Here is a 25233-nt window from a genome sequence, read left to right on the forward strand (position 1 = left end):
GCTTTCTTCTTACGTGCTAGTGATAGCAATACATTGGGGATAAAAAGATCCCAGTCATTGTAATAACAAAAAAGCTAAGTAGTTCAGCAATTAAATAGAGATGTTAGGCTCTTTATGAAGAAAATCAGAGAACTTTTTTGAAGAGTATAATAAAAGATTGAATAAATGCACATTATCCATTTAATGCCAACAACTTTTTTCTTTGTGTTATTTTTTATGATTTGACCAAGACTAGTGGGTGGTTGGGTTCAATTTTTACTGGATATATATATCTAAATCTATAAAATGATATATTAAGAAACCTTTTGATTATTTTTGTTGCCATAGCATTTTCTATAGAGAAACACTTTAGAGTAGACTGTACGGATCTTGGAAGTATCAACATCTTCATGACTTTTGATGGATGCCTTCATAATGCTTTCTAAGAGGTTGTTCGTAGGAATTTGAGTAATTAATTACTCTTTGCAGCTTTAAAAAATTCTCAATTAAAAAAAAAATAGCCATGTCGCTAATTGGTATTTACAAGTGTATTAGTCAGCCAGAGGGGTGCTGATGCAAAATACCAGAAATTGGTTGGTTTTTATAAAGGGTATTTTGGGGTAGGAGCTTTACAGATACCAGGCCATACAGCCTAAGTTACTTCACTCACCAAAGTCCATTTTCACATGTTGGAGCAATATGTCTGCTGATGTCTGTGAGGGTTCAGGCTTCCTGGGTTCCTCTGTTTCTGGGTCTGCCTTCTCTTTCCTCTGTATGCTTACTTCATGGGGCTCCAGCTTAAGGCTTTCAGCATCACATTTCAACATCAAAACTCCAAAATCAAAAACCCTTCTACTCTGTCCCTTGTCATGCCTTTTATCTGTGAGTCCCCACCCACCAAGCAGTGGAGACTCAACGCCGGAATGACTTGGCCCAATCAAAGCTCTAATCTTAACTTAATCATGCCCAGGTACAGACCAGATTATAAACATAATCCAGTATCTATTTTTGGAATTCATAACCATGTCAAACTGCTACAACAAGTAATAGATTTTTCAAGATTGACATTGGGGAATTAAAGAAAGCCATAGTGTTGGTTCTTAATGACTGCTCTAAGAATGGGACCTTTATGATCAGTAGATTTTAAAATTCTGGAGTAGGTTTAGTCCAGCATATCTATTTGAAGGAGTAAAGGACTGTTTGCTAAAGATAAAAAAACAAGCCTCAAGACAATAACCAGAAAACAAATGGGGAGTTTCTGGGCAGAGAATAGTTGACCATAAGAATGCAGTTCAGTTGCATCATATTAACTTGGTTTTTTCTTTTTAATTCTCACAACAAAGCAAACTATTCTTCAGTTTGTTCAAGAAGAGGTGTTATGCTGTATCAGTTAGAGTCTAATGTTGCTAATTAAGGTATAACCTCTTAGGTGATCATTGAGTTTTTTCATACCACATAGTAAGCATCGTTACATGGGTGGGGCTTCTAGAGGAAATTTCAATTCAACTTCTCATTTAGGATTTTTTTGTCTGGTTCTAACCTTTAGGTGATCTTCATTGCATTTCACTTTCAAAGAATGTTATATAACAATAATTATAGATCCTGGAATTGGATAGTTATCAGACTCCATTCATATATCCACAGTTTGAAATTAGCAAAAAGAGGTAGTTAGTACTTAATCTCAGTTTGGCCTGAATGATTTGTCTTCTCAACTAGATAAACATTTCCCCCAGCCATTTGGTTTTTGCTTAGCTTTTATGTCTTTAAGGTGATTATTACTTCTAGGTTGATCAAGAAACTGAGGAGTATCTCTTCTGTACCTTTGTCGGCATCTGTAGGAATACAGTCTAGCTTCAGATTCCAAGGATTCAGTCAGATTGAGTGATAAAATGTATCTGATACTGCTACTAAATGAATGGCTTTTGCTGATAAAGTTGTATACTTTAAACATAAGTTTTAAAAAATTCTGAATTGAATCATTTTCAGTATTGTTGGTTTTAGGTATTTTATTGCTTGCATATAAGAGTTTTTTTTTCTGGGAATAGAAGCTTACAAAATTTTAAAATGTATTTAATTTTCTGTATAGCTCCACCAAGTATGTTGGTGAAGGACGAATATGTTCATGACTTTGAGGGACAGCCATCATTATCCACCGAAGGACATTCAATTCAAACCATTCAGCATCCACCAAGTAATCGGGCGTCGACTGAGACATACAGCACCCCAGCTCTGTTAGCCCCACCTGATTCTAATGCTACCAGCACCACCAACTTTCCCAACATTCCTGTGGCTTCCACAAGTGAGTTGTAGAATCACATGTAGTCAGTAAGTTGAATATCCCTAACCATTAAGTATGTATCTGTAAGTCACTTGGAGAAAAACTCCTAGTAAGTAAAAATTAAAAGTGCTGCTGTATCCTTCATATGCAAACAAGTATTAGATAGGTGTTAAGGTCGGTCCTGGAAAAAACTGGTGTTTGTAATTTACTTGAAGATTCTTATATTAACATATGGTCATTTAGAATTTAGGTTGATGACTTTAATTATAATATCGATTGAGATTAATGATCTAATTTGTACTTTACTATTTCATGGTGAAGAATCCTCTTGAATTTTAAGATAGATTTTAAAGAAATGTTTAAATAGTTAGCAAAAGTAGTTTTGAACTAAGGTATTTATAAAGACCTGTATTAATGGAATTGCAAGTGTTCTTTTAATACAGCATTCTTATTTTGTTATCTGGGGGAATATTACTTTATCATCATATTCATCTCATGCTGACTTAGAAAAAGGTATCTTGACAAACTTGTTCATTACTTAGATCTTCCAAGATAGACATTAAGTATTTTAGTTAACTTGAATATTAAGCTAAATTGTACATTATTTTATTTTTTCATGAAAAGTGTTTCTAGAGTGTTCTTTCTAGAGATTACCAGAACAAAGGGTAGAGGAGATGGGTAGTTATTGTTTAATGGGTAAAATGTTTCTATTTTGGTGCTGAAAAAGTTTTAGTAAAATGGAAGGTAGTTATGGTAGCACAACCTTGTTGACATTATTAATGCCACTGAATTGCACACTCAAAAATTGTTAAAATGGCAATTTTTAAAAAAAGGGTTCTTACCCTCATAGAGGTATTGCTCCTTCCTGCTATGTCATAGAAGGCAGAGAGCTATCAGGTTCAGTTTTTCATTATGCCTGGTCAAGGCAATAGTGAACTGGTTCTGTTAGTACTGCTATTTATTTTTAGTCACCAAAGGTTGGATTAATGGTGAAAAATAGTCTGCTGGTCAGCAAGTAGGGTAGAATTTTTCTTGTCTTGGCATGTACATAGTGTTGTTTGCACCTGGTTGCTAAAGGAATGGGTCTAAGTCCACATCAGTAGTATATTGTTACTTCCAGATAGACCTGGACAGATTTGTTAGCTGCTGTCAAAGGGGGCTTTATGTATGTATGTATGTATGTATGTATGTATCTATGTATGTGAGGAGGTACTGGGGGTTGAATCCAGGACCTCGTACATGGGAAGCAGTCAACCACTGAGCTACATCTGCTCCCCTCTTTATTTTAATATCAGATCAGAGATCAGATTCAATGTAGAAATTTGTTTTTTGGAATTTGTTCTTTGGTCCATTGATTTCTGTAATTGTGAATTTTCAAGTAAGGTATACTAAATTTTCCCTTTTTAATTCTACCACTTCAAAGTAGTGTCTTTTTTGTTTGCTATGTAAGAGATGACAATATTTTCTGGATAGCAAATTATAAACGGGCAATACAGGTTAAGCACATATTTTAGAACCTGGCAGAGCTTTATTTATTTACCATTTAGGAGTATGGAGTGGGTAGTGATGGAAGATAAAAGAATGTAGTTTACAGCATTGTGAGTATAGATTAGTTCTATAGTATTACTGTTACCTCGCTTTATATATCTGGTGATTGAATTTGCATGCCTTTACTGATGCTTCCTAAAGTGACTTTATTTTGGATGTTCTGTTCCCTGGGACTGAGTCCTATTTAAAGATTAGAAAAAATTGATAAGAATTGAATGTAGCCAATTTTGTCTTAGTATTTTTTTGGATCAATTTTCACATCAACTAGTAAATACTGTTTTAGAACTTGTAGCAACATGTTCTCTTAGACCTCAAAAATTATATTGATGACATTGAAAGAAAAGTACTACAATAGACATTGGAAGGCTATTTTCTATGCTCTGGTAGTTGTATTTTTTAACTTAATCTTATATACTTGGAATTGTGTACTGGAAACATGCAATATCGATAACTGGACAGTGAGCTAATTCTTTAAAGTTTGTGTTCATTTGGCAGCTGATATGTTTAGGGTTTCTTTGTAAATATCTAAATTAAAATCATGTAATTTTTCCTTGTAGTGATAGTTTCTGTAAGTTAGCTAAAGTATGTAGCATGGGAAATTGTTAAAAATAAAAGTGTATCTACAACCAATGGGTTTTTGACAAACCTTCCAAGTTCATGTTGACGGGACAAAAGAGTCTCTTCAACAAATGGTGCTGGGAGAACTGGATATCCAAAAAGATATCCAAAAGAATGAAAGAGGAGCCCTGTCTCTGTCTTTATATAAGAATCAACTCAAAGTGGATCAAAGAAGTAAATATAAAAGCCAGGACCATAAAACTACTAGAAGAAAATGTAGGGAAACATCTTAAAGACCTTGTGGTAGATGGTTGTTTCCTGGACCTTACACCCAAAGCACCCACAACAAAAGAAAAAAATAGATAAATGGGATCTCCTCAAAATTAAACACTTTTGCACTTCACAGGACTTTGTAAAAAAGGGTGAAAAGGGAGCTAACTCAATGGGAGGAAATATTTGGAAATCACATAAATGACTAGGATTTACTATCCATAATATACCAAGAGATGCTGCGATTCAACAATAAAAACAAATGAACTTTAAAAAAAAGTGGGCAAAAGACTTGAATAGACATTTGTCCAAAAAAGAAATTAAAAATGTCAAAAAAACACATGAAAAAAATGTTCACCATCACTAGTGATTAGGGAAATGCAAATCAAAGCTACAATGAGATATTGCACACCTCTCAGAATGGTGACTATGAAAAAGACAGAGAACTACAAGTGTTGGAGAGGATATGGAAAAATAGGAACACTTATTCACTGTTGGTGGAAGTATAGAATGTTACAGCCATTGTGGAGTACTGTTTGGCAGTTCCTATGGAAGTTGGATATAGATTTGTCATATGACCCAGCGATACCATTACTGGGTATATATATGCCCAGAAGAACTGAGAGCCGTGGCATGAACAGATAGCAGTGTTATTCACAAATGCCAAAAGTTGGAAACAGCCCAGGCGTCCATGAACTGATGAATGGATAAACAAACTTTAGTGTATTCACACAATGAAATATTATGCAACTGTAAGAAAAAATGAAGTTGTAAAGCAAATGAAAGCTGGATGAACCTGCAGGACATGTTGAGTGAAGCAAGCCAGTCGCAAAAGGACAGATACTGTATGATTGTGCTGTTATGAATTAAATATATTGTATAATCTCATGGAGTTAATAACTTCAATACGAGTTACCAGAAAATTGAATGAGTTTAGAGAATGGAAAGCTAAGGGTTAACTTGTGCAGAATTGGTAAAAAGGATGTGTGTTAAACTTTGGAAATGGATAGAAAATGTGAAAGCCCAGCTTAATGTTTATAACTAGCAGTACTACGATGTGGGTATGAAAGTGACCTAAAGCAAAAGTCTAAGGTCATGTATATTACTGAAAGGAAGGCTAAAATATTACCATGGAACTGTATAGCATAGTAAGATCACATGTGAGATATGAATATGGGTAAAATTGCATATATAAGACCGTGTTTCTTTGAAGCTGAACAAATGTATGTTAATACTACAAAATGTTAATATCAGAACAAAAAAAACATGCTAAGTGGAAAAAAGCCAGAAGTGTAGCTAAGTGTTGCAAAATTTTTTGAGTTAAGTAGGAGGGGAGGTTGCTAAAACATCATCTTTAGAAATAAATAATTCAGGAAGTATTGAAACATTCTCTAGACTTTGGTTTTATGGTCTTAGCCTTAAGGAAATGTACTCTGTAGAAAAGAGAAAAATGTCTCTTTTCCTTGATACTTTGAGCAATGATGTCATTTACTCTTTCATCTGATTACACTCCCATTTAGATGAGAAAAGAATGAGGCAATTCCAGTGACAAATAACTATGGAATTTCAGTGCTTTCCAAATGAGATAAACAATTGACTAATACCTGCTTTAAGAAATTGAGCTTTTTCCATTAAAAAAAAAAAAGGTCTTAAAAATACAGGTCAATAAGAAATCTCATAGAATGGTTTTGGAATAGAATAGAAAATAGCCAGAGGAAGGTGTTAGTATTCCTGGCATTTTAGATGTGGAGAGGACAACTAATTTCCTGTAATTTCAGCAATATGAAGGTTTTCTTAAAAAGAGGTGATTCTTAGTTTTTAAAAGCACATGAAAGAATTTCAAAAAAGATTGATAATGAATTTTTTCTTTTTTTTAACTAGCAGATGCTGTATATATTGGTAGGTCAGCAGAGCTTAGACCTTCTTTAATTTCCTTGCTTTCCATGTCACATCCTATTTAAAATATTTGCCTACTCTGCTTTTCTTTTCCCAGACATTACCAGTATCATTGCTGATAATTATTAACTTTCCAGATTTCAGCATTTTCTTGAGCCTGGACTTTTGGGGTCCTAATCAGAAAGAGCCAGAGAGAGCTGATTCAGTGGCCAGGGGTGAGCTGATGTGCTTCTGAAGAGGTTATGATAAGCCAAGCATATAGTAAGATTTTGCTGGATTTAAAGAATATTTGGGGAAGTGAACTTGGCCCAGTGGTTAGGGCTTCCACCTACCACATGGGAGGTCTGCGGTTCAAGCCCCGGGCCTCCTTGATCCGTGTGCAGCTGGCCCATGCGCAGTGCTGATGCGCATAAGGAGTGCTGTGCCATGCAGGGGTGTCCCCCGCGTAGGGAAGCCCCACGCGCAACGAGTGCACGCCATAAGGAGAGCCACCCAGCACGAAAGGAAGTGCAGCCTGCATAAGAATGGCACCGCCCACACAGAGCTGACACAACAAGATGATGCAATAAAAAGAAACACAGATTCTCATGCCGCTGACAACAACAGAAGCAGACAAAGAAGAAGACGCAGCAAATAGACACAGAGAACGGACAACCGGGGCGGGTGGGTGGGGAGGAAGGGGAGAGAAATAAATAAATCTTAAAAAAATAAATAAAGGGTATTTATTTAAAAAAATATATTTGTGTAGAAATTGACCACTAAAATTAGCTGGACATTACTTATGAAAGTAATTTTGAACTTTTTCAGGTTAAGGTTTGCCTTTGTAGATGACTTTAGTGTTTTTGTTTTTGTTTTATTCTATAGGACACGGATAAGTTCCCATTATTTCCCCTATTATAGCTGTATTTTATCAGATATGTTGGTCCTTCACTTATTATATAAAACCATAGGATTGCACCAATAAATGTACCGTATTAATGTTTTCTTGTTCCTCCAGGTCAGCCAGCCAGTATACTGGCAGGCAGCCATAGTGAAGGATTGTTGCAGATAGCTTCAGGGCCTCAGCCAGGACAGCAGCAGAATGGATTTGCTGGTCAGCCAGCTACTTACCACCATAGTATGTACATGTTTTTTTAAATCTTCTAAATAGTTGAGAAAAATAGGCAGCTTTTGTAAAAGCAAATTAATCCTTGTGGGCCTTAATTTTTAGACAGCACTACCACCTGGACTGGAAGTAGAACTGCACCATACACACCTAATTTGCCTCACCACCAAAACGGCCATCTTCAGCACCACCCGCCTATGCCGCCCCATCCCGGACATTACTGTAAGCTCTTGTTTTTGTTGTAAGGGCCTTTTCTTTTTGAGGACTTTATTTTCTTTCTTTTTTTTAAAAAATACTTTTACATCTTTTGTTTATCCTTTAATTTAGTTTCACTAAATGATTAGTGCTTTTCATTATTTTTAGTAAATACTATTATTTTTCATAGTTATTACCTTTGTTTTAGTAGAGTAATATTTACTAAATACATTTATTTCTCTGTTGCTAATATTCATTAACATCACATTGATTTCCATTCATTTGTTTTGTGTATATTCTTGAATCTCCTGTGTGTCTTGTGTATCCATCCTTGGTGGATTGAAATCCCTTGAATGCCAGCATTTTGAGGTTTCCTTCACCATAGTATTCAGCATGTAGTAAACACTTAGGTGTTGAATCTATCAGTAGTTTGTGCAGGCGTGATTGGGAGGGATACCTACTGATAACCATATCCTCTAGTTTCAGGTGAAGTAGGAACACTGTTCATTTGACTTAGTAAAATTAAAAGTGTAAATTTTTCATATATATTAAATCCTTTTCATTAATTATAAAATTGGTATTATCAGAGAGAACTTGGAAAATACAGAAAAGTGTAAATAAGAAAATAAAAGTACCCAGAATCCTACCACCCACAGATAACCACTTTAGTATTTTGGCATATTTTTCCTTCCAGTCATATAAATGGATATATAATTTGGGGGTGGGAGGGATCATGATGTGTATATATTTATTGTTGTATACTCCTTTTTTTTCAGTTATATTATTGTTTTTCCATGTTTTAAGAGAATAGAATATCTAATGGTTGTCTGGGCCAGTGTAGTGATTAAGCTTGTAAGCTAAAGGGTAATAATAGTGTCTGCCTCAAGGGATGCTATGAGAAGTAAAAATAGTAAATCCATGTGTGGTATTTAGCACAATATCTTAAAATATAAGAAGCTATTAATTATGTTAGTTACTATTCAATTATGTAAACATCCTTAATAGACTGTAAACACTTGTTGGGCCTAATTTGAATTATTATACATTGCATTATAAATGGCACTGTATTACATGTTACTTGAATAATTCACTATTATGCAATAATGCATGTAAAACTATTTTGTGAATTGTATCAGTGCTTGGTACATAGGACTCATATGTTAGCCTTTTTTTATTAAGTATCCACAAGCATATTTGGCTATTATATTAATCTAGTAACCTAAGCTTTTAAGTTCTTAGAAATTTCATAACTTCGATCTAACAACTCCTGAGATATGATAGTTATATTTTAGTAAGGTTTATTAAAAGTTTTGATATTAGAAAACTTTTAATAAATAAAAATGGGATTTTTATTGTCTTTTCTTTAGGGCCTGTTCACAATGAGCTTGCATTCCAGCCTCCCATTTCCAATCATCCTGGTAAGTGTATTTCTAAAATTGATTCCCTGTATTTAGGTTTTCTTTATGGCAATTGAAACATACATAAACACATAGATTTTAATATAATACAGAGTAACATAACTTTTCAAATAAGTACAATGTTTACTATGAAATGAGTTTATCAACATTTTAAGAGTAGCTGATACAGTCACATATACTGTCTATATTCTTTTTTTTTAGAGCATTTAAAAAATTTTATTGAAGTATATCACACAAACATTCATAAACAGTAAGTGTGTAGTAATAGTTGTGAACTTCTAAAACAAACTGACATAGCATCATATGGGGCTCTCATACCTCACCCTACAACCAATACCTTGCATTGTTGGGAAACATTTTTAACTAATGATTAAAGCACATCCTCAAAATATTACTACTAACCAAAGTATCTTACATTTGGTGTATTTTTCCCCCAACCCAACCTATTATTTTTATTGTTATATTGTCGTTATTACTAGTATATCATTTTCCATGAACAAACATAAACAATAAGTGTATAGTAAAAGTTGTGAACTTACAAAGCAAACATTCATAACATCATACAGGGATCCCGTACATTATCTCACCACCAACACCTTGCATTTTGAGACATTTATTACAAATTATTAAAGAATGTTATACTCTTACTACTAACTATAGTCTTTATCTTATATTTGGTGTATTTTGCCCCAACCCACTCTTACTATTTTTTAAATATATTTTTATGTGGAAGAATTTGTAAACTTAGAAAACAATCATGCACATCTACAGAATTCCCACACAGGACCCCTTTATCAACATATTACACTGTGGTAGAACATTTGTTACAATATCACCAATTATCTGATCCATAGCATACAATTGGCACACTTTTTCTATACTCCCCCATTATCAACACTGGACAACTTTGGCATAGATGCATGAATATTACAGTTTTACTGTTAACCACAGTCCTTAGGTCACTCCAGTTGTTTTTTCCCATGCTTCTCCACATTCACACCACTCTACAGTAGTGATGTACATCTGCTGTAACTCACAAAGGACACTCTTGCATCTGTACCATCAGCCACAGTTCTCATTCACTTCTGGTTTTACTGTGTTAGGCAGTCCCTAGATTATTCTCTAGCTTTCTTTCATTTTGCATATATATCCCTAGACTATCCTTTTCCGCCACATTTCCATTTTATGAACCAGTTGTTACTCAAACTATAATGTGTTACTATCAACTCTATACATTTCCACACTTCTACAGTAAAGTTAATTAAAACTTTTATATACATTTAAACATCAGTAGTCCATCTCAGTTGTCTTCTTATCTCCTTTAAGAATCAACCACCTACCACCAGGTCTTGAATATATTTTCCCACATTTTCTTTTAGAAGCCTTATGGTTCTTTTTATATTTAGGTCTTTGATCCATTTCAAGTAAATTTTTGTTTAAGGTGTGAGATAGGGGTCCTTTTTCCTTGTTCTAGCTATGGATATTCCCTTCTCTCAGCCCTATTTGTTGAATGAACTGTTCTGCCCAAGCTCGGGCGTTTTGATAGGCTTGTCAGAAATCACTTGACCATGGATGTGAGGTCTGTTTTTGAATCATCAGTTTGGTTCTATTGGTCTATGTGTCAGTCTTTATGCCAGTACCATAGTGTTTTTACCACTATAGCTAGGTAATATGATTTGAAAGTCCAAAAGTGCGAGTCCTCCAACTTTGCTTTTCCTGTTGAAGATGTTTACACTATTCAGGACCCCTTACCTTTCCAAATAAATTTGATAATTGTATTTTCCATTTATTTTTAAAATGGAATTTTTATCAAGATTGCATTGAATTTGTATATTAGTTTGGGTAGAATTGACATTAATGATATTTAGTCTTCAAATTCATGAGCATGGAATAATGTTCTTCCAATTATTTAGGTCTTTTTTGATTTCTTTTAACAATGAGTTAAAGTTTTCTGAATACAAGTGCTTTTATATCATTAGTTAAGTTTATTCTAAAATATTTGGGTTTTATTTTTCATATTTTATTTTCATCACTCTTGATACTTTTACTGATATAATCTTTGTTTCCAGACTCTCTTCCAAGCCTCTCTCTCCTGTCTTTTCTTTTCAGACTGTAGCATACCCCTTAGTATTTCCTGCAAAGCTGGTGTCCTGGTTACAAACTTTCTCAGTTTCTGTTTGTCTGTGAATACTCTAAACTCACCCTCATTTTGAAAGACAATCTTAACGGATATAAGATTAACTTGCCTGGAAGTTTTTCTCTTGTAGTATCTTAAATATATCATACCACTGTCGTCTTGCCTCCATGGTTTCTGATGAGAAATCGGCACTTAATCTTATTGGGTATCCCTTATATGTTATGCATTGCTTTTCTCTTGCTGTTCTCAGAATTCTCTTTATCTTTGGCATTTGATATTCTGGTTGGTATGTGTCTCAGAGTTGATCTATTCAGATTTTTTTGGATGGGAGTATGTTGTACTTTTTGGACAGGGTTATCTATATCCTTCAATAGGGTTGGGAAATTTTCTACCATTATTTCTTCAAATATTCCTTCTGCCCCTTTTCCCTTCTCTCCTGAGATACCCATGACACGTGTGTTTGCATGTCTCTTGCTGTCGTTTAGTTCCCTGAGAACTTTTTCAATTTTTTCCATTCTTCATCTGTTCTTTTGTATGTTTACTTTCAAAGGCCATTTCTTCAAGCTCACCAATCCTTTCTTCTGCCTCCTCAAATCTATTATATGATTCGAATGTTTTTTTTTCCTGTGTATTTTTAATTTCATTGCACCTTTCGTTCCCGTAAGATCTGCTGTTTTTGTATGTATGTCTTCAAATTCTTCTTTGTGCTCATCCAGTGTCTTCTTATCCTTAATCTCTTTAGCCATCTCATTGAATTTATTAAGGAGATTTGTTTGAACATCAAGGAGATTTCTTTGAACATTTATGATTGTTTGTCTCAACTCATTTATGTCATCTGGAGGCTTATCTTGTTCCTTTAATTGGGCCATAGCTTCCTTTTTCTTGGTGTGGATTGTAAATTTTTGTTGGTGTCTTGGCATCTGGCTTATTAGATATATTTATTTTGGGTACAGTTTCTCTCTTTAATTTGGGGCTCTTGTGCCCTTTTCTCCCTTGCTGGTTGTGTAGTAGGAGCCAAGGATGTAATTGGTGCTGTGAGCTGTGGAGGCTCAAGCTGCTCTCATTGCCCCAGGGATTGATGAAGCTTCTCCCAGTTTTCTCCTTTGCCCAGGGATAGGGTCAGAGCCACAGCCGTGTGTTAATAATTCAAGTTGTGCAGGCCTAGACTGCCCAGAGAGACTGATGAAGCTTCAGGTCCCTTTCTCCTGTCCCTGGGGCAGGCATGGAGCTGCAGGTGTGGGCAGCAGTCTATGCTTTGTGGGTCCAAAATGACCACAGTTGCCCTTGTTGACTTACAACTATTTAGTCCTTGCCACCCGAATGTACCTGCAGTTACCTGGAGAGGCTGGTGCAGGGGTCACCAGCTTCCTACCTGGTAGAGGTGGGGCTGAAGCCTAAGCTAGGGCTATAGGCCAGTCTTTGCAAAAGAAGTCAATCCCTACTGGCACTGTATTTTTCGTGAGCCTGGCTTCCACTCATGCTGGGAGTGGAGTCAAAATGGCAGCTACTGACCTCTTTGTGTCTTCAGCAGGTTCAAACTTGAGCTGTTCTTAGGGTTATACTTTAGTTAGCCTAATTGACTAATCAGTAGCTGAAGTCAGTGGCCATCTTTTTCTCCCCTGTCAATTACAGCTACAGAATAGTTCCTGAGATGGCTTGTGCTGCCAGAGCAACCGGCCTCTACGGTGTGGCCTCTATTTTCCCAGAGAGGCTGGTGCAGGTCCCCCCAACTTCCTCCCTCCCGCAGGTGGGACTGGGCTTATGCTAGAGCTGCAGTCTGATCTGGATGAAAAGAACCCAGTCCCTACAGCGCTGTGATTTTTCAGTCCACTCAGCTTCCCCTCCTGCTGGGGGGAGAGTTAAAATGGTGGCTACCAGCCTCTTTCTGACTTGGACAGGTTCAAACTTTAGTTGTTCTTAGGATTGTATTTTAGCCAGCTGAGTTTACTAATCAGTAGCTAAAGTTGATGTTGAACCATCTCTTCTTCCCCTGTCTTTGGGAAGTAGAGCTTCCAATTCCAGCTGCAGAATAGCTCCTGAGGTGGCTTGCCTGGCCAGTGGAGGATGGGCACCACCCTCTGGCATGTGGAGTGCTCTAGTTACAAATCTTCTATGTAGATGGGCATTCTTCTTCCATTCCTTCAAGGATGTTGCAGGATGCTCTTCTGGTCTCCTGGAGTGTCCCCTAATAGGTGCCTTTTTTTTAGGTGCTTTTAATAGCTCTGGGTAATTACTAACTGCCCTGTAACAGCAGCTGACTCTAGGAGCTCCTTACTCTGCCACCATCTTGCTGACTTTCTCTTGTCTATATTCATTTTAACAGTCTCTGACAGAAAAGAAAAGAATTGTATTTCCAGCTCAGATATAAAGTACTGAAATTCTGATTTGAGAATTGAATATATAAATATGCAGCAGAAGAAAACTAATTTTCAAAGTAAAGCAGCTGTAAAAATATAGCTTAAAAAACTAAGAAAGAATATTAAGGTAAAAGAAATTATTCACTGTGTATGTCTTAGAAGATAGATTTAGAATATCACAGGTTGACTGGAGTTTAGAAACTATTCGATTAAATATTTAGAAGAGTAAATAGTTAAGTAGCTTTATTCAAAGTTTTATGTAACTTTTTAAATTATAAAAGTAATAAAGCAGAGAAAGTTTGGAAGTAGGACATAAAATATCTTAAGTACATTGTATAATAGAGAAGTTTAATTTTATTTCCTTTCCTTCACCCCTTCATGTTTTTTCTTATCTTAAAAAGATGCAAATGTATCATTTCAACTAATCACCTTAATTTTTCTGTAAACCATAAACTCGTTTATACCCTAATTAAAAAAAACAACAGTACTTTATTATGAAGACTTTCAAACATGTACCAATACCAGAATAGTATAGGGAATTTCTTATGCATTCATGCTTCATTTTCAACTATTATCAACTAGTGGCCAATCTCATTTCATTTCATTTACACTCACCTACTTTTCCCTTGCTGGATTATTTTGAAGCAAATCTCGTTTACATTGTTTTATACATAAATAAGTCAGTATATATTCCTAAAGTTTATTTTTAAAATATAGCTACATTTTAGTGATCAATGTAAAGGATAATTTGCAGCTCTTCAAATAGAGCAACACAATTTTCTTAATCATTTAAGAAAATTTCTTAATGAAATTTTCTTTTGTTGTTGATTCCCATTTTTCTTCTAGCTGTTAAAAGAATTAAAAAGCATTGAGGGAGTAGCAATACTTAAATATTTGTTCATCAGCTGTAACAAATGTACCACACTAATGAAAGGTATTATTAGTAGGAGAAAATGTGAGAAGGGGAGGGGGTGGGACATACGGGAATTTCCTATATTTTTGATGTAACTTTTCTATAATCTAAAACTTCTTTAAAAATAAAGTAAAAAAAAAACCCATTGAGGGGAAGATATTTGCTCTTATATCTTTTCTCATATTTCTATTTGAGATTTACAGAATTTCTGGATCAGAAGGCCAAATGCTTTACAGTGACAACATTGGGATATGAGAACCAGTTTTACCATACTCATTAGCAGTAGATGTACTAGTTTAATAAAATTTTGCTGATTTAGGAGGCAGAAAGAATTGTTTTTTGGTAAGAATTAAAATGCTGCTGGTGAGGCAGAAATATTTTTTTAACCATACATATTTGCCAGCTATATGTTACATGCATATTCATTGTTATTTTAAACATTTTTTATGGGTTAGTGACCTTTTCATAAACATTTTTATGGAGAAATGTAAATACAGAATATAAAACAAATATTCAGTCTAATGAGTAACAATAAAGCCAACATTGGTATAACCACCACCCAGATTGAGAACTAAAACATTGCAGCGTCTCAGAAACCCTACCTCATGCATTTTGCTTTAAAACCTTTTCCTATTCCCCAGAAGTAACTACTAGCCAGCATTTTATAGATATCATTTCTTTTCTCTTTTTAAAGCATTGCTCAATAATCTTGTTTAGTAGTTTGATTTTGCTTGTTGTTGAAATTCTATGAATAGAATAGTTACATCAGAATCTTAATTTAGGTATATATGAATAAATATATTGTGATAAGAAGGGGTAATCTAGAGGATCAAGGAGAATTTTTGTCATCACTGAGGCAGCATCATGGAGAGTGGCCTCTGGCAACGTGGAGGTCTTAGAGTTCCTATGGTTTAGTTGGAGATTGTCTGTGAGACTGGTAATCATGGCTGTAAAGAGTGACCTGTCTTTGATGGGATGGTGAGGTGGAGGTGGTGGTGGCATATAGCTAGTCATTTGGATTCATAGTTGGCTTTGGCCTATTGATAGCTTTACTTCATTCTTTTTATGATAGATCATGATGTTGAGGCTACCACCTCTTTGTGGTTAGGGAATAGCATTAACTGATTATGAGGATATGCATTTGTAGCAGCCTGCATTGGCATTAAAATCTCTCTTTTGGGAAGCGGATTTGGCTCAACTGATAGAGCATCCACCTACCATCTGGGAGGTCCAGGGTTCAAACCGAGGGCCTCCTGACCTGTGTGGTGAGCTGGTCCACACGCAGTGCTGATGCGTGTAAAGAGTGTCGTGCCACGCAGGGGTTTCCCCCACGTAGGGGAGCCCCACGTGCAAGGAGTGTGCCCCCCGAGGAGAGCCGCCCCACCCAAAAAAAGTACAGCCTGCCCAGGAGTGGTGCCACACATGGAGAGCTGATGCAGCAAGATGACGCAACAAAAAGAGACACAGATTCCTGGTGCTGCTGACAAGAATGCAAGTGGACACAGAAGAACACACAGTGAATGGACATAGAGAGCAGACAACAGGGGGAGAGGGGGATGAAGGGGAGAGAAATAAATAAAAAATAAATCTTAAAAAAACAAACAAAAACCTCTGTCTTTGACTAAAGTGACTTTTAGTGTTGAGGATGATCCTGAAAAGGTGTCTGTCCAAATTGTTGCAGGAGGCGATTAGCTCTGTGCATACACCTTTAATAGATTCAGCAATTGAGAACAGTTTTGTGGTAAAAACTCCTCTGGAGCCTATTAGCATTCACAACCAAAGACTGTTCATTTCTCCTCTTGTACTTTTGCAAGACTATTAAAATTGATGTCTCTGTTAGGAAATCTTTCAGTCCCAGTACCTTCCTCTTTTCCTCTTCACCAGCTAATCTCTACTGCTACTCAGAGTATTTCTTATAAAATTTAAATCTGGTTATGCTATTTCTCTGCTCAAGATCCTGCAATGATTTCCCCTCCTCATTGCTTCGCCATAGGAAAAAGTACAAATTTCTTAGTGGGGCAAGGAGAGAGTCTCTGATTCTGGTCTCCATCTACTTCTCTAGCCTCATTTCTTGCTATTCTTTTTATGATTCTGAACTACTTACCTAAGCTTGCTAGGCTGTATTGTCCTTCTGCTTTCTTTTGGGCACATGCTCTTCTTTGCCTGATAGATCTTGTACCCTATTAGTTATCAGTTGCTGGGCAATAGATTACCCTAAAACTGAGTGGGTTACAGAAATAACCATTTATTATTTCAGTTTCTGTGAGTCAGAATGACTTAGCTGTGTGAGTGGGTGGTTCTTGCTCTGAGTGCCTCAAGAGAGTGCATGAAGTCTTGGGGCTGCCATCTTCCAAAGGCTGTACTAGGGCTGGAGGGTTTACTTTAAGGGTAGTTCAGCAACATAACCTGGCAAGTTAATGTTGATGGTAGCAGGAAGCTTCAGTTTCTCTCTGTGTGAATCTTTCCATAAAGCTGCCTGAGTGTTTTCACAGTGTGGTAGCTAGGTTCTCCTACAGCAAATCATCTAGGAGAGAGCGAAACAGAAGTCTTAGTGTCTTTTTGTGTGTGTATTGCTTTCATTGTATTACTTTTTTTATTCTTAATTTTTGTTCTTTTCTCTCAGTGTCTTTTAAAACTTAGCCTTGGAAGTTACATCATCGTTTCTTCAATGTCCTATTCTGTTAGGAGGGACTGGACTATACAAAGATGTGAATATTAGAGGGAGGTGAGACTCATTGGGGGCTATCCTGGATTCTGGCTACCATGCACTCTATGCTTCTAAAAGTGGCAAATCCTTTTAAGTTCCCACTCAAACACACCATTTCCTAATCCAGTGTCACCCATTATCTAGTACTTTCTAGTTATACTAAATTACAATGAATAGTTTACATGTCTAATTTCCTTGTTGAATGAACGAATAGAAAAGAAACCAAATTGGAAAAAAAATTGGATTAGGTGTATGATCAGTTTAGCCATTTAGGGATCAATTAAGATTTGCTAAAATATTCTGTCAGAGACTTGGGAAATAATCATATCCCTCTGATATATAAAAATCAATAATATGTAGTGAAATCTATTTTGAGAAAAATTTTGAAGTTAGCTGAATAAATATTTTGGGAAATTACAGGTAATATAAATTGTAAAAAAAGGAAAATAATTAGTATTGGTCATTATCTTGGTGTTAAATATTTTAGTCAGGCACTGGGTGATTTCCAACTTGAATACCAATGTTGAAAAAATATTTTTGGAAAAGATTAATCATTTGTATTTCATGGACTTCTTCTGATTACCCTCTTTCTTTTTTTAAAAAGCTGTTTTATTGAGATATATTCACATAACATACAGTCTTTTCAAAGTGTACAATCATTGGCTTTTAGGATAACCAGTGTTGTGCATCCATCACCACAAAAAATTTTAGAACAATTTCATTCTTCAAAAAAAAAAACTTCACACCCCTCAGCAGTTACCTCTTAATACCACTATCCTTTCCCAGCCCTACATAGCCACTTAAAGCTGAGATATAGTCATCAAATTATTTATCTATTACAAATTAAAGTGAAGGGTTTCTTCACTGTCTTTGAGGGTTTTTTTTGGCAATTCACAAGTGGATTAAAAACCCAAATTTCCCCAGTGCAGGTTTGTTCTAGTACTTTGGAACCATCCAGCATTCAAGATGTGTTCAAAATGATTCTCACAGGGCATCTCATTCAGGTTTGAATAATAAAAGGAATAATTTAAAGTGATTTATAATGATTTCTTTTATATGCTTTAACCAAAATTTTTAGCTTTTTCAAGAATAACTTTATTTTTGTATTAATAATTAAAGAGGATGCTTTAGAGACTTAGATTTTCCATTTTAAGTGAATGACATTGATAGAAATGTGCTTTAAAATCACCTTTTCTGGAAGTGGCTTTGGCTCAACAGAGTGTCCGCCTACCACATGGGAGGTCCAGGGTTCAAACCCAGGACCTTCTAACCCAGTGATGAGCTGACCCATGTGCAGTGCTGATGCATGCAAGGAGTGCCGTGCCACACAGGGGTGTCCCTCACATAGGGGAGCTCCATGCACAAGGAGTGCGCCCCGTAAGGAAAGCTGCCCAGTGCGAAAAAAGTGCAGCCTGCCCAGGAGTGGCGCCGCACACACGGAGAGCTGACGCAGCAAGGTGACACAACAAAAAGAGACAGATTCCCAGTGCCGCTGACAAGAATATAAGTGGACACAGAAGAACACACAGTGAATGGACACAGAGAGCAGACAGCTGTGGGGGGAGGGTGGGGAAGTGGAGAGAAATAAATTAAAAAATCTTTAAAAAAATTATCTTTTCCTATTACAAAAACATTTTGCCATACTCTTATATTGTAAAAATAAATTCATGTTATTCACTTATTTAACTATGACCAATGACAAGCAACCCATAGGCTTTATGAGATTTGCTTAGCTTCAGTAATTTCAGAAACAAGAAACTCAAAATGTCATTGTTAACAAATTTAACTTCCTTTCAGATGAGTTTGGATATTTAAGAAAGCCCTTTCTTAACTGAGTTAAGTCCAGCCTTCGGTTCTGATGCTAGTTTTGAGAATCTGCAGGATTGTCATTTAGGGCACTTGGTCTTTGGAACAAGAGAGCAAAGAGAGCTCCAGAAAGGCTTAATGGGTATTTCCTATTAGCTGCTGCTTTGAAAATAAGAATGTACCCCTTTGACTGTTAAGCAAATTGAAAGTAAAGTTGGGAAATTTTTCACATAGTATTTTGTGTCCCCAACACCACCAAATTCTCTGGGACCCATGTAGATTTACCTTTAGCCCTTTCTGTCCACCCAGTTAGTAACCCTTCCTCCAGTCTTTCCAGGCTTTAAGAATATCTTAATACGTGGTCTTTTTCATCCCTGGTCTGTGATGTAACTCGTATGACAGTTTCTTTTTATCCTCAAGGCTCTTAAAATACTTTTCAGTACTAGCTGTTCAGCTCATACAAAATCTGTTCAGAGATGCAGCTTTATCTAACCATGCTTTTCGTATGGCTTCTGAAATACTAGGGAAACAACAAAAATCCTTTTGGTGTCTGGGAAATAAAGTTTAAGTGCAGTTGTAGATGTCGCAGTTTATGATAATAAAGTATATTTTTCTTGTTTAAATATGGAGTTTATAAAACTTGCTCTTCCTCTTGAAATTGACTAATATGGAGAAAAGATTGTTCACCATGGAACTTCTGGATAGCTTTCTTCAGTATGAACTAGGAAATGCCTATTTTTTTTACCTCATTTTTTTTACTCAGGATTGTGAACACACACAGTAGATTCATTGTTTGCAACAAAATTTGCCATTTGGACAAATTGTTTAAAGATGTCCTTTAAATACCATTACTGCTCTTTGCTTCCAAAACATTGAGTAATTGTTTCTTGTCTGAGACAGCCTTCTTAGTTTTAGCTTCAAGCCGGTATACCTATCAGTTTTTGTGACTGAAGTTTCTTATTCATGGCATAATATGATGTCTTTAATAAAGAATTTTATTATTAAAAACTAATCTTATAAATACTTCAGTACTGGCTAAAAAGGCATTTTAGTATATCACCAGTTTTTTGTGTTGTAGTTACAACCAAGTATACTTGAAAGACTATATGTACTTAAGACTAGTCTTTGATCTGCATAGGAAACATTTGACTTTTTAAGATTTTAAATCACTCAGTCTTCATATGGTCTGTTTTAATCTTTTTTTAAAAAAAGATGTTTATATATTTTACATTTTAAAAATTTATTAAAGTATATCAATCATACATAAACATACATAAACAGTAAGTGTGCAGTAATAGTTGTGAACTTACAAAACAACATATATAACATCATACAGAACTCTCGCACTTCATCCTACCACTAATACCTTGCATTGTTAAACCTTCTTAACTAGTGATTAAAGAACATTGTCAAAATATTACTACTAACCAGAGTAATTTCTCCCAACCCCCCATTATTATCTTTTTATCATTTATATATGAGCATACATAAACAGTAAGTGTATAGTGAAAGTTGTGAACTTACAAAGCAAACACGCGTAACATCATACAGGGTTCCCATACATCAGCCTTCCACTAATACCTTGCATTGTTGTTAAGATGTTTTTTACAAATTATGAAAGAATATTGTCAAAATCTTACTAATTATAGTCCTTACCTTATATTTGGCGTATTTTACCCCCAACCCAACCTATTATTTATTTTATTTTATTTTTTTAATTTATTTCCCCCCTTGCAGCTTGCTTGTTGTCTGCTCTATGTCCATTTGCTGCACATTCTTTGGTGTCTGCTTGTTTCCCTTTGTTGTGTCATCTTGCTGCGCCAGCTCTTCGTGGGCACAGGCCAGCCTGCCTTCACAAGGAGACCCCCAGGACGCAAACCCAGGGCCTCCCATATGGCAGATGGGAGCCCAGTCAATTGAGCCACAGCTGCTTCCCTCCAGCCTATTATTTTTTAAATATATTTTTTATGACAGAAGTTGTAAACTTATAAAACATTATATCATGCACATGTGTAGAATTCCCAAACAGCACCCCTTTATCAACATACCATACTGTGGTGGAACATTTGTTACAAATAATATAATATTGTCTGATTGTTACCACATCCATAGTGTACATTTGGCACACATTTTCCATACTGTCCCATTATCAGCACAGTACATCTTTGGCATAGATGCAAGAATATTATGTTATTACTGCTAACCACAGTCCATAGTTCACTCCAGTTATATCTGTCCCATGGTTTATATCTGTCCCATGGTTCTCCACATTCCCATCACCCTATAATTGTGATGTACATTTGCTCTAGCTAACAAGGGACACTCTTGCATCTATACTATCATCCACAGTTTTCATCCACCTTTTGGTTTACTCTGCTATTCTGTTCCTAGAACATTCTGTAGCATTCTGTTAATTGGCATTTACATACCTCGACTACCGTTTTCAGCCACATCCCCATTTATAAACTAGCTGTTAATATGTGTTACCATCCATTCTTTACATTTCCACACCTTTACAGTAAAGCTAATTAAAACTTCTACATACTAAACATCAGTAGTCCATCTCAGTTCTCCTTTTATCTCTTTTAAGAATCCACCATCTACCACAAGGTCTTGAAGCTATTTTCCTACAGTTTCTTCTAGAAGCTTTATGGTTCTTGCTTTTATTTTTAGGTTTTTGATCCATTTCGAATAAATTTTTGGATAAGATGTGAGATTGGGGTCCTCTTTCCTTTTGGCTGTGGATATCCAGTTCTTTCAACACCATTTATTGAATGGACTGTTCTGCCCGAGCTGTGTGGGTTTGATAGGCTAGTTAAAAATCACTTGACCATATATGTGAGGGTCTGTTTCTGAACCATCAGTTTGATTCTGTTGGTCTTTGTGTCTGTCTTTATGCCAGTACCATGCTGTTTTTACCACTATAGCTATGTAATATAATTTAAAGTCGAGAGAGCAGAGTTCACTTTTCCTTTTTAAGATGTTTTTGGCTACTCAGGACCACTTACCCTTCCAAATAAATTTGATGATCATGTTTTCAATTTTAAAAAATGCTGGTGGAGTTTTTATTGGGATTGCATTGGATCTGTATATCAATTTGAGTAGAATTGACATCTTAATGATATTTAGTCTTCCAATCTGTGAGCATAGAATGTTCTTCCAGTTATTTAGGCCTTTTTAAATTTCTTTTAACATTGAGTTGCAGTTTTCTGAATACAAGTGCTTTACATCGTTGGTTAAATTTATTCCTGACTATTTGAGTTTTACCTGTCATATTTTACTTTCATCACACTTTTGATACTTTTAGTTACTTTTATTGATATAACTTTATTTCTAGACTCTCTTCTAGGCCTCTCCTTTCTCTTCTTTTCAGGTTCTAGCACAACCCTTTAGAATTTCCTGAAAATCTGGTCTCTTGGATAGAAATTCTCTCAGTTTCTGTTTATCTGTGAATATTCTAAACACACCCTCATTTTTGAAAGACAGTATTGCTGGGTATAAGATTCTTGGCTGGAAGTTTTTCTCTTGTAGTATCTTAAATATATCACACCACCATTGTCTTACATTCAGGGTTTCTGGTAAAAAATCAGCACTTCATTTTATTGGGTATCCCTTACATGTTATGCATTGCTTTTCTCTTGCTGTTTTCAGAATTCTCTCTGTCTTTGGCATTTGACATTCTGATGAATATGTGTCTCAGAGTTGGTCTATTTGGATTTTTTCGAATGGGAGTATGTTTTGCTTTTTGGACATAGATATCTATGTCCTTCAATAGGATTGGGAAATTTTCTACTATTATTTCTTCAAATATTCCTTCTGCCCCTTTTTCCTTTCTCTTCTCCTTCTGGGACAACCATGACGTGTATGTTTGCATGTCTTTGCTGAGACCTTGTTCAGTTTTTTCCATTCTTCATCTGTTCTTTTGTATGTTCACTTTCAGCTGCCATTTCTTCAAGCTCACCAATCCTTTCTTCTGCCTCCTCAAATCTGCTATTATATGATTCCAGTGTTTTGTTTTAATTTCATTTATTGTGCCTTCATTCCCATAAGATCTGCTATTTTTTTGTGTATGCTTTCAAATTCTTTGTGCTCACCCAATATTCTTAATATCCTTAATCTCTTTAGCCGTCTCTCTGAATTTAGATTTATTTGAACATCTGTGATTAGTTGTCTCAACTCCTTTATGTCACCTTGAGGCTTATCTTATTCCTTTAACCAGGCCATATCTTCTTATTTCGTCGTCTGGATTGTAATTTTTTGTTGGTGTCTTAGCATCTGGCTTACTGGAGTATTTATTCTGGGTTCAGTTTTTCTCTTTAGTTTAGGGCTTCCTGCCATTTCTCCCTTGCTGGTTGTGCAGTAGGAACCAAGGATGTAATTGGTTCTATAAGCCATGGAGACTCAAGCTGCCCACATTACCCCAGGGACTAATGAAATTTTTCCCAACTTTCTCCTTTGCCAAAGGTAGGGACAGAGTCACAGGTATGTGGAATAATCCAAATCATGCACGCCTAAACTCTAGTTGCCCAGAGAACTGATGACGCTTCATGTTCCTTTCTCCCCTGCCTGGGGCGGGATGGAGCTGCAGGTGTGGGCAGCAGTCTGTGCAGTGCGGGTCCAAGATGACTGCGGTTGTCCCAGTAGACTTCTGATTATTCAGTCTGTGCCAGCCAGACGTATCTGTAGTTACCTGGATAGTCTCTTCCCTGCCGGAAGTGGGGCTGATGCCTAGGCTGGGCCTGCAGGCCAATCTGGGTGAAAGAAACTGATTCCTACCATCACTGTAATTTTCCATCAGCCTGGCTTCCTCATGCTGTGGGTGGAGTAAAAATGGCGGCTGCCAGCCTCTTTCTGACCTGGACATGTTCGAACTTTAGCTGTTCTTAGGATTATACTCTAGCCAGCCGAATCCACCAGTCAGTAGCTGAAATTGGTGGCCAACTGTCTCCTCCTCTGTTATTTTTGGGAAATGGAGCTTCCAGTTCCAGCCACAGAACAGCTCTTGGGGTGGCTCGTGCTGTCAAAGTAGGATATTCACCAGCCTCCGCGGCTTGGCTGGTAATTTCCCGGAGAGGCTGGTGTAGGTCCCCCCAACTTCCTCCCTCCCAGAGGTGGAGTTGGGGCTTACAATTTGATCTGGGTAGCAAGAAGCCGGTCCCTACCAGCACTGTAATTTTCAGTCTGCCCTGCTTCCCCTCCTGCCAGGCATGGAGTTAAGATGGCGGCTACTGGCCTCTTTCTGGCTTGAACAGGCTCGAACTTTAGCTCTTCCCAGGATTATACTTTAGCCCGCTGAATTTACTCATCAGTAGCTGAAGTTGGTGCCCAGCCGTCTCTTCTTCCCGCATTTTTGGGAAGTGGAGCTTTCAATTCCAGCCACAGAACAGCTCCCAAGGAGGCTTATGCCTCTCCAGTGGAGGATGGGCACTGGTCTCTGTGGTGTGGAGCACTCTACCTACGAGTCTTCTCTGCAGATGGGCAGCATCCTCTTCCTATTCCTCCAGGGATGTGGCAGGATGCTCTTCTGGTCTCCTGGAGCCCCCAAACAGGTGCTTCACCTGGCTCCAGATAGCACTGGGTGTTTACTAATTGCCCTGTAGCAGGAGCTGACTCTAGGCACGACTTATTCTGCTGCCATCTTAACTGGTTGTCCTATTTATATTATTTTTAAAAATTTATCAACCCTTCCCCCAGATGGTTCTCTCATCTCTCTGCTCATTGTTTGCTCGCCTTCTCCAGGAGGCACTGGAAACTGAACCCTGGATCTCCCATATGGGAGGCGAGTGCCCAATAGCCTGAGCCACATCCATTCCCTGCAAGCTGTGGTGCCTGCTGGCTTCTGTTCATTCAGTTCTCTGCTTGTTGCTGTGGGATCTAGCTCATTGTGGCAGGGTGTAGCATCTAGCTCATTGCTGTGGGGTGCAGTGTCTGCTCATCTTTAGGAGGCACTGAGATCTGAACCCAGGACCTCCCTTGTGGTAGGCTGGTGCCCAACTGATTGAGTCACATCAACTTCCCTGTTTCATTATTTTTTAATATTAACTTTTTATTTGAAAAAAATTTGAG

General features: G+C 36.7%; 1 protein-coding gene across 4 annotated transcripts in view; it reads left to right on the plus strand.

The window, feature by feature from the left end:
• Positions 1 to 25233, plus strand: part of SMAD4 (SMAD family member 4) — a 97232-nt gene that overhangs the window by 51243 nt on the left and 20756 nt on the right. For all 4 annotated transcript variants that reach the window (XR_011646001.1, XR_188319.5, XM_004461407.5 and 1 more), the window contains exons 5-8: positions 2066 to 2278; positions 7527 to 7646; positions 7740 to 7856; positions 9197 to 9247. Coding sequence is in view for 2 of the 4 variants with exons in the window: in XM_004461407.5 (XP_004461464.1) it covers positions 2066 to 2278; positions 7527 to 7646; positions 7740 to 7856; positions 9197 to 9247 (501 nt within the window). In the remaining 2 variants the exon portion in view is untranslated. The remainder of the gene's footprint in view (positions 1 to 2065; positions 2279 to 7526; positions 7647 to 7739; positions 7857 to 9196; positions 9248 to 25233) is intronic.

The sequence above is a fragment of the Dasypus novemcinctus genome, chromosome 16, assembly GCF_030445035.2.
Source record: "Dasypus novemcinctus isolate mDasNov1 chromosome 16, mDasNov1.1.hap2, whole genome shotgun sequence".
Taxonomy (NCBI): Eukaryota; Metazoa; Chordata; class Mammalia; order Cingulata; family Dasypodidae; genus Dasypus; species Dasypus novemcinctus.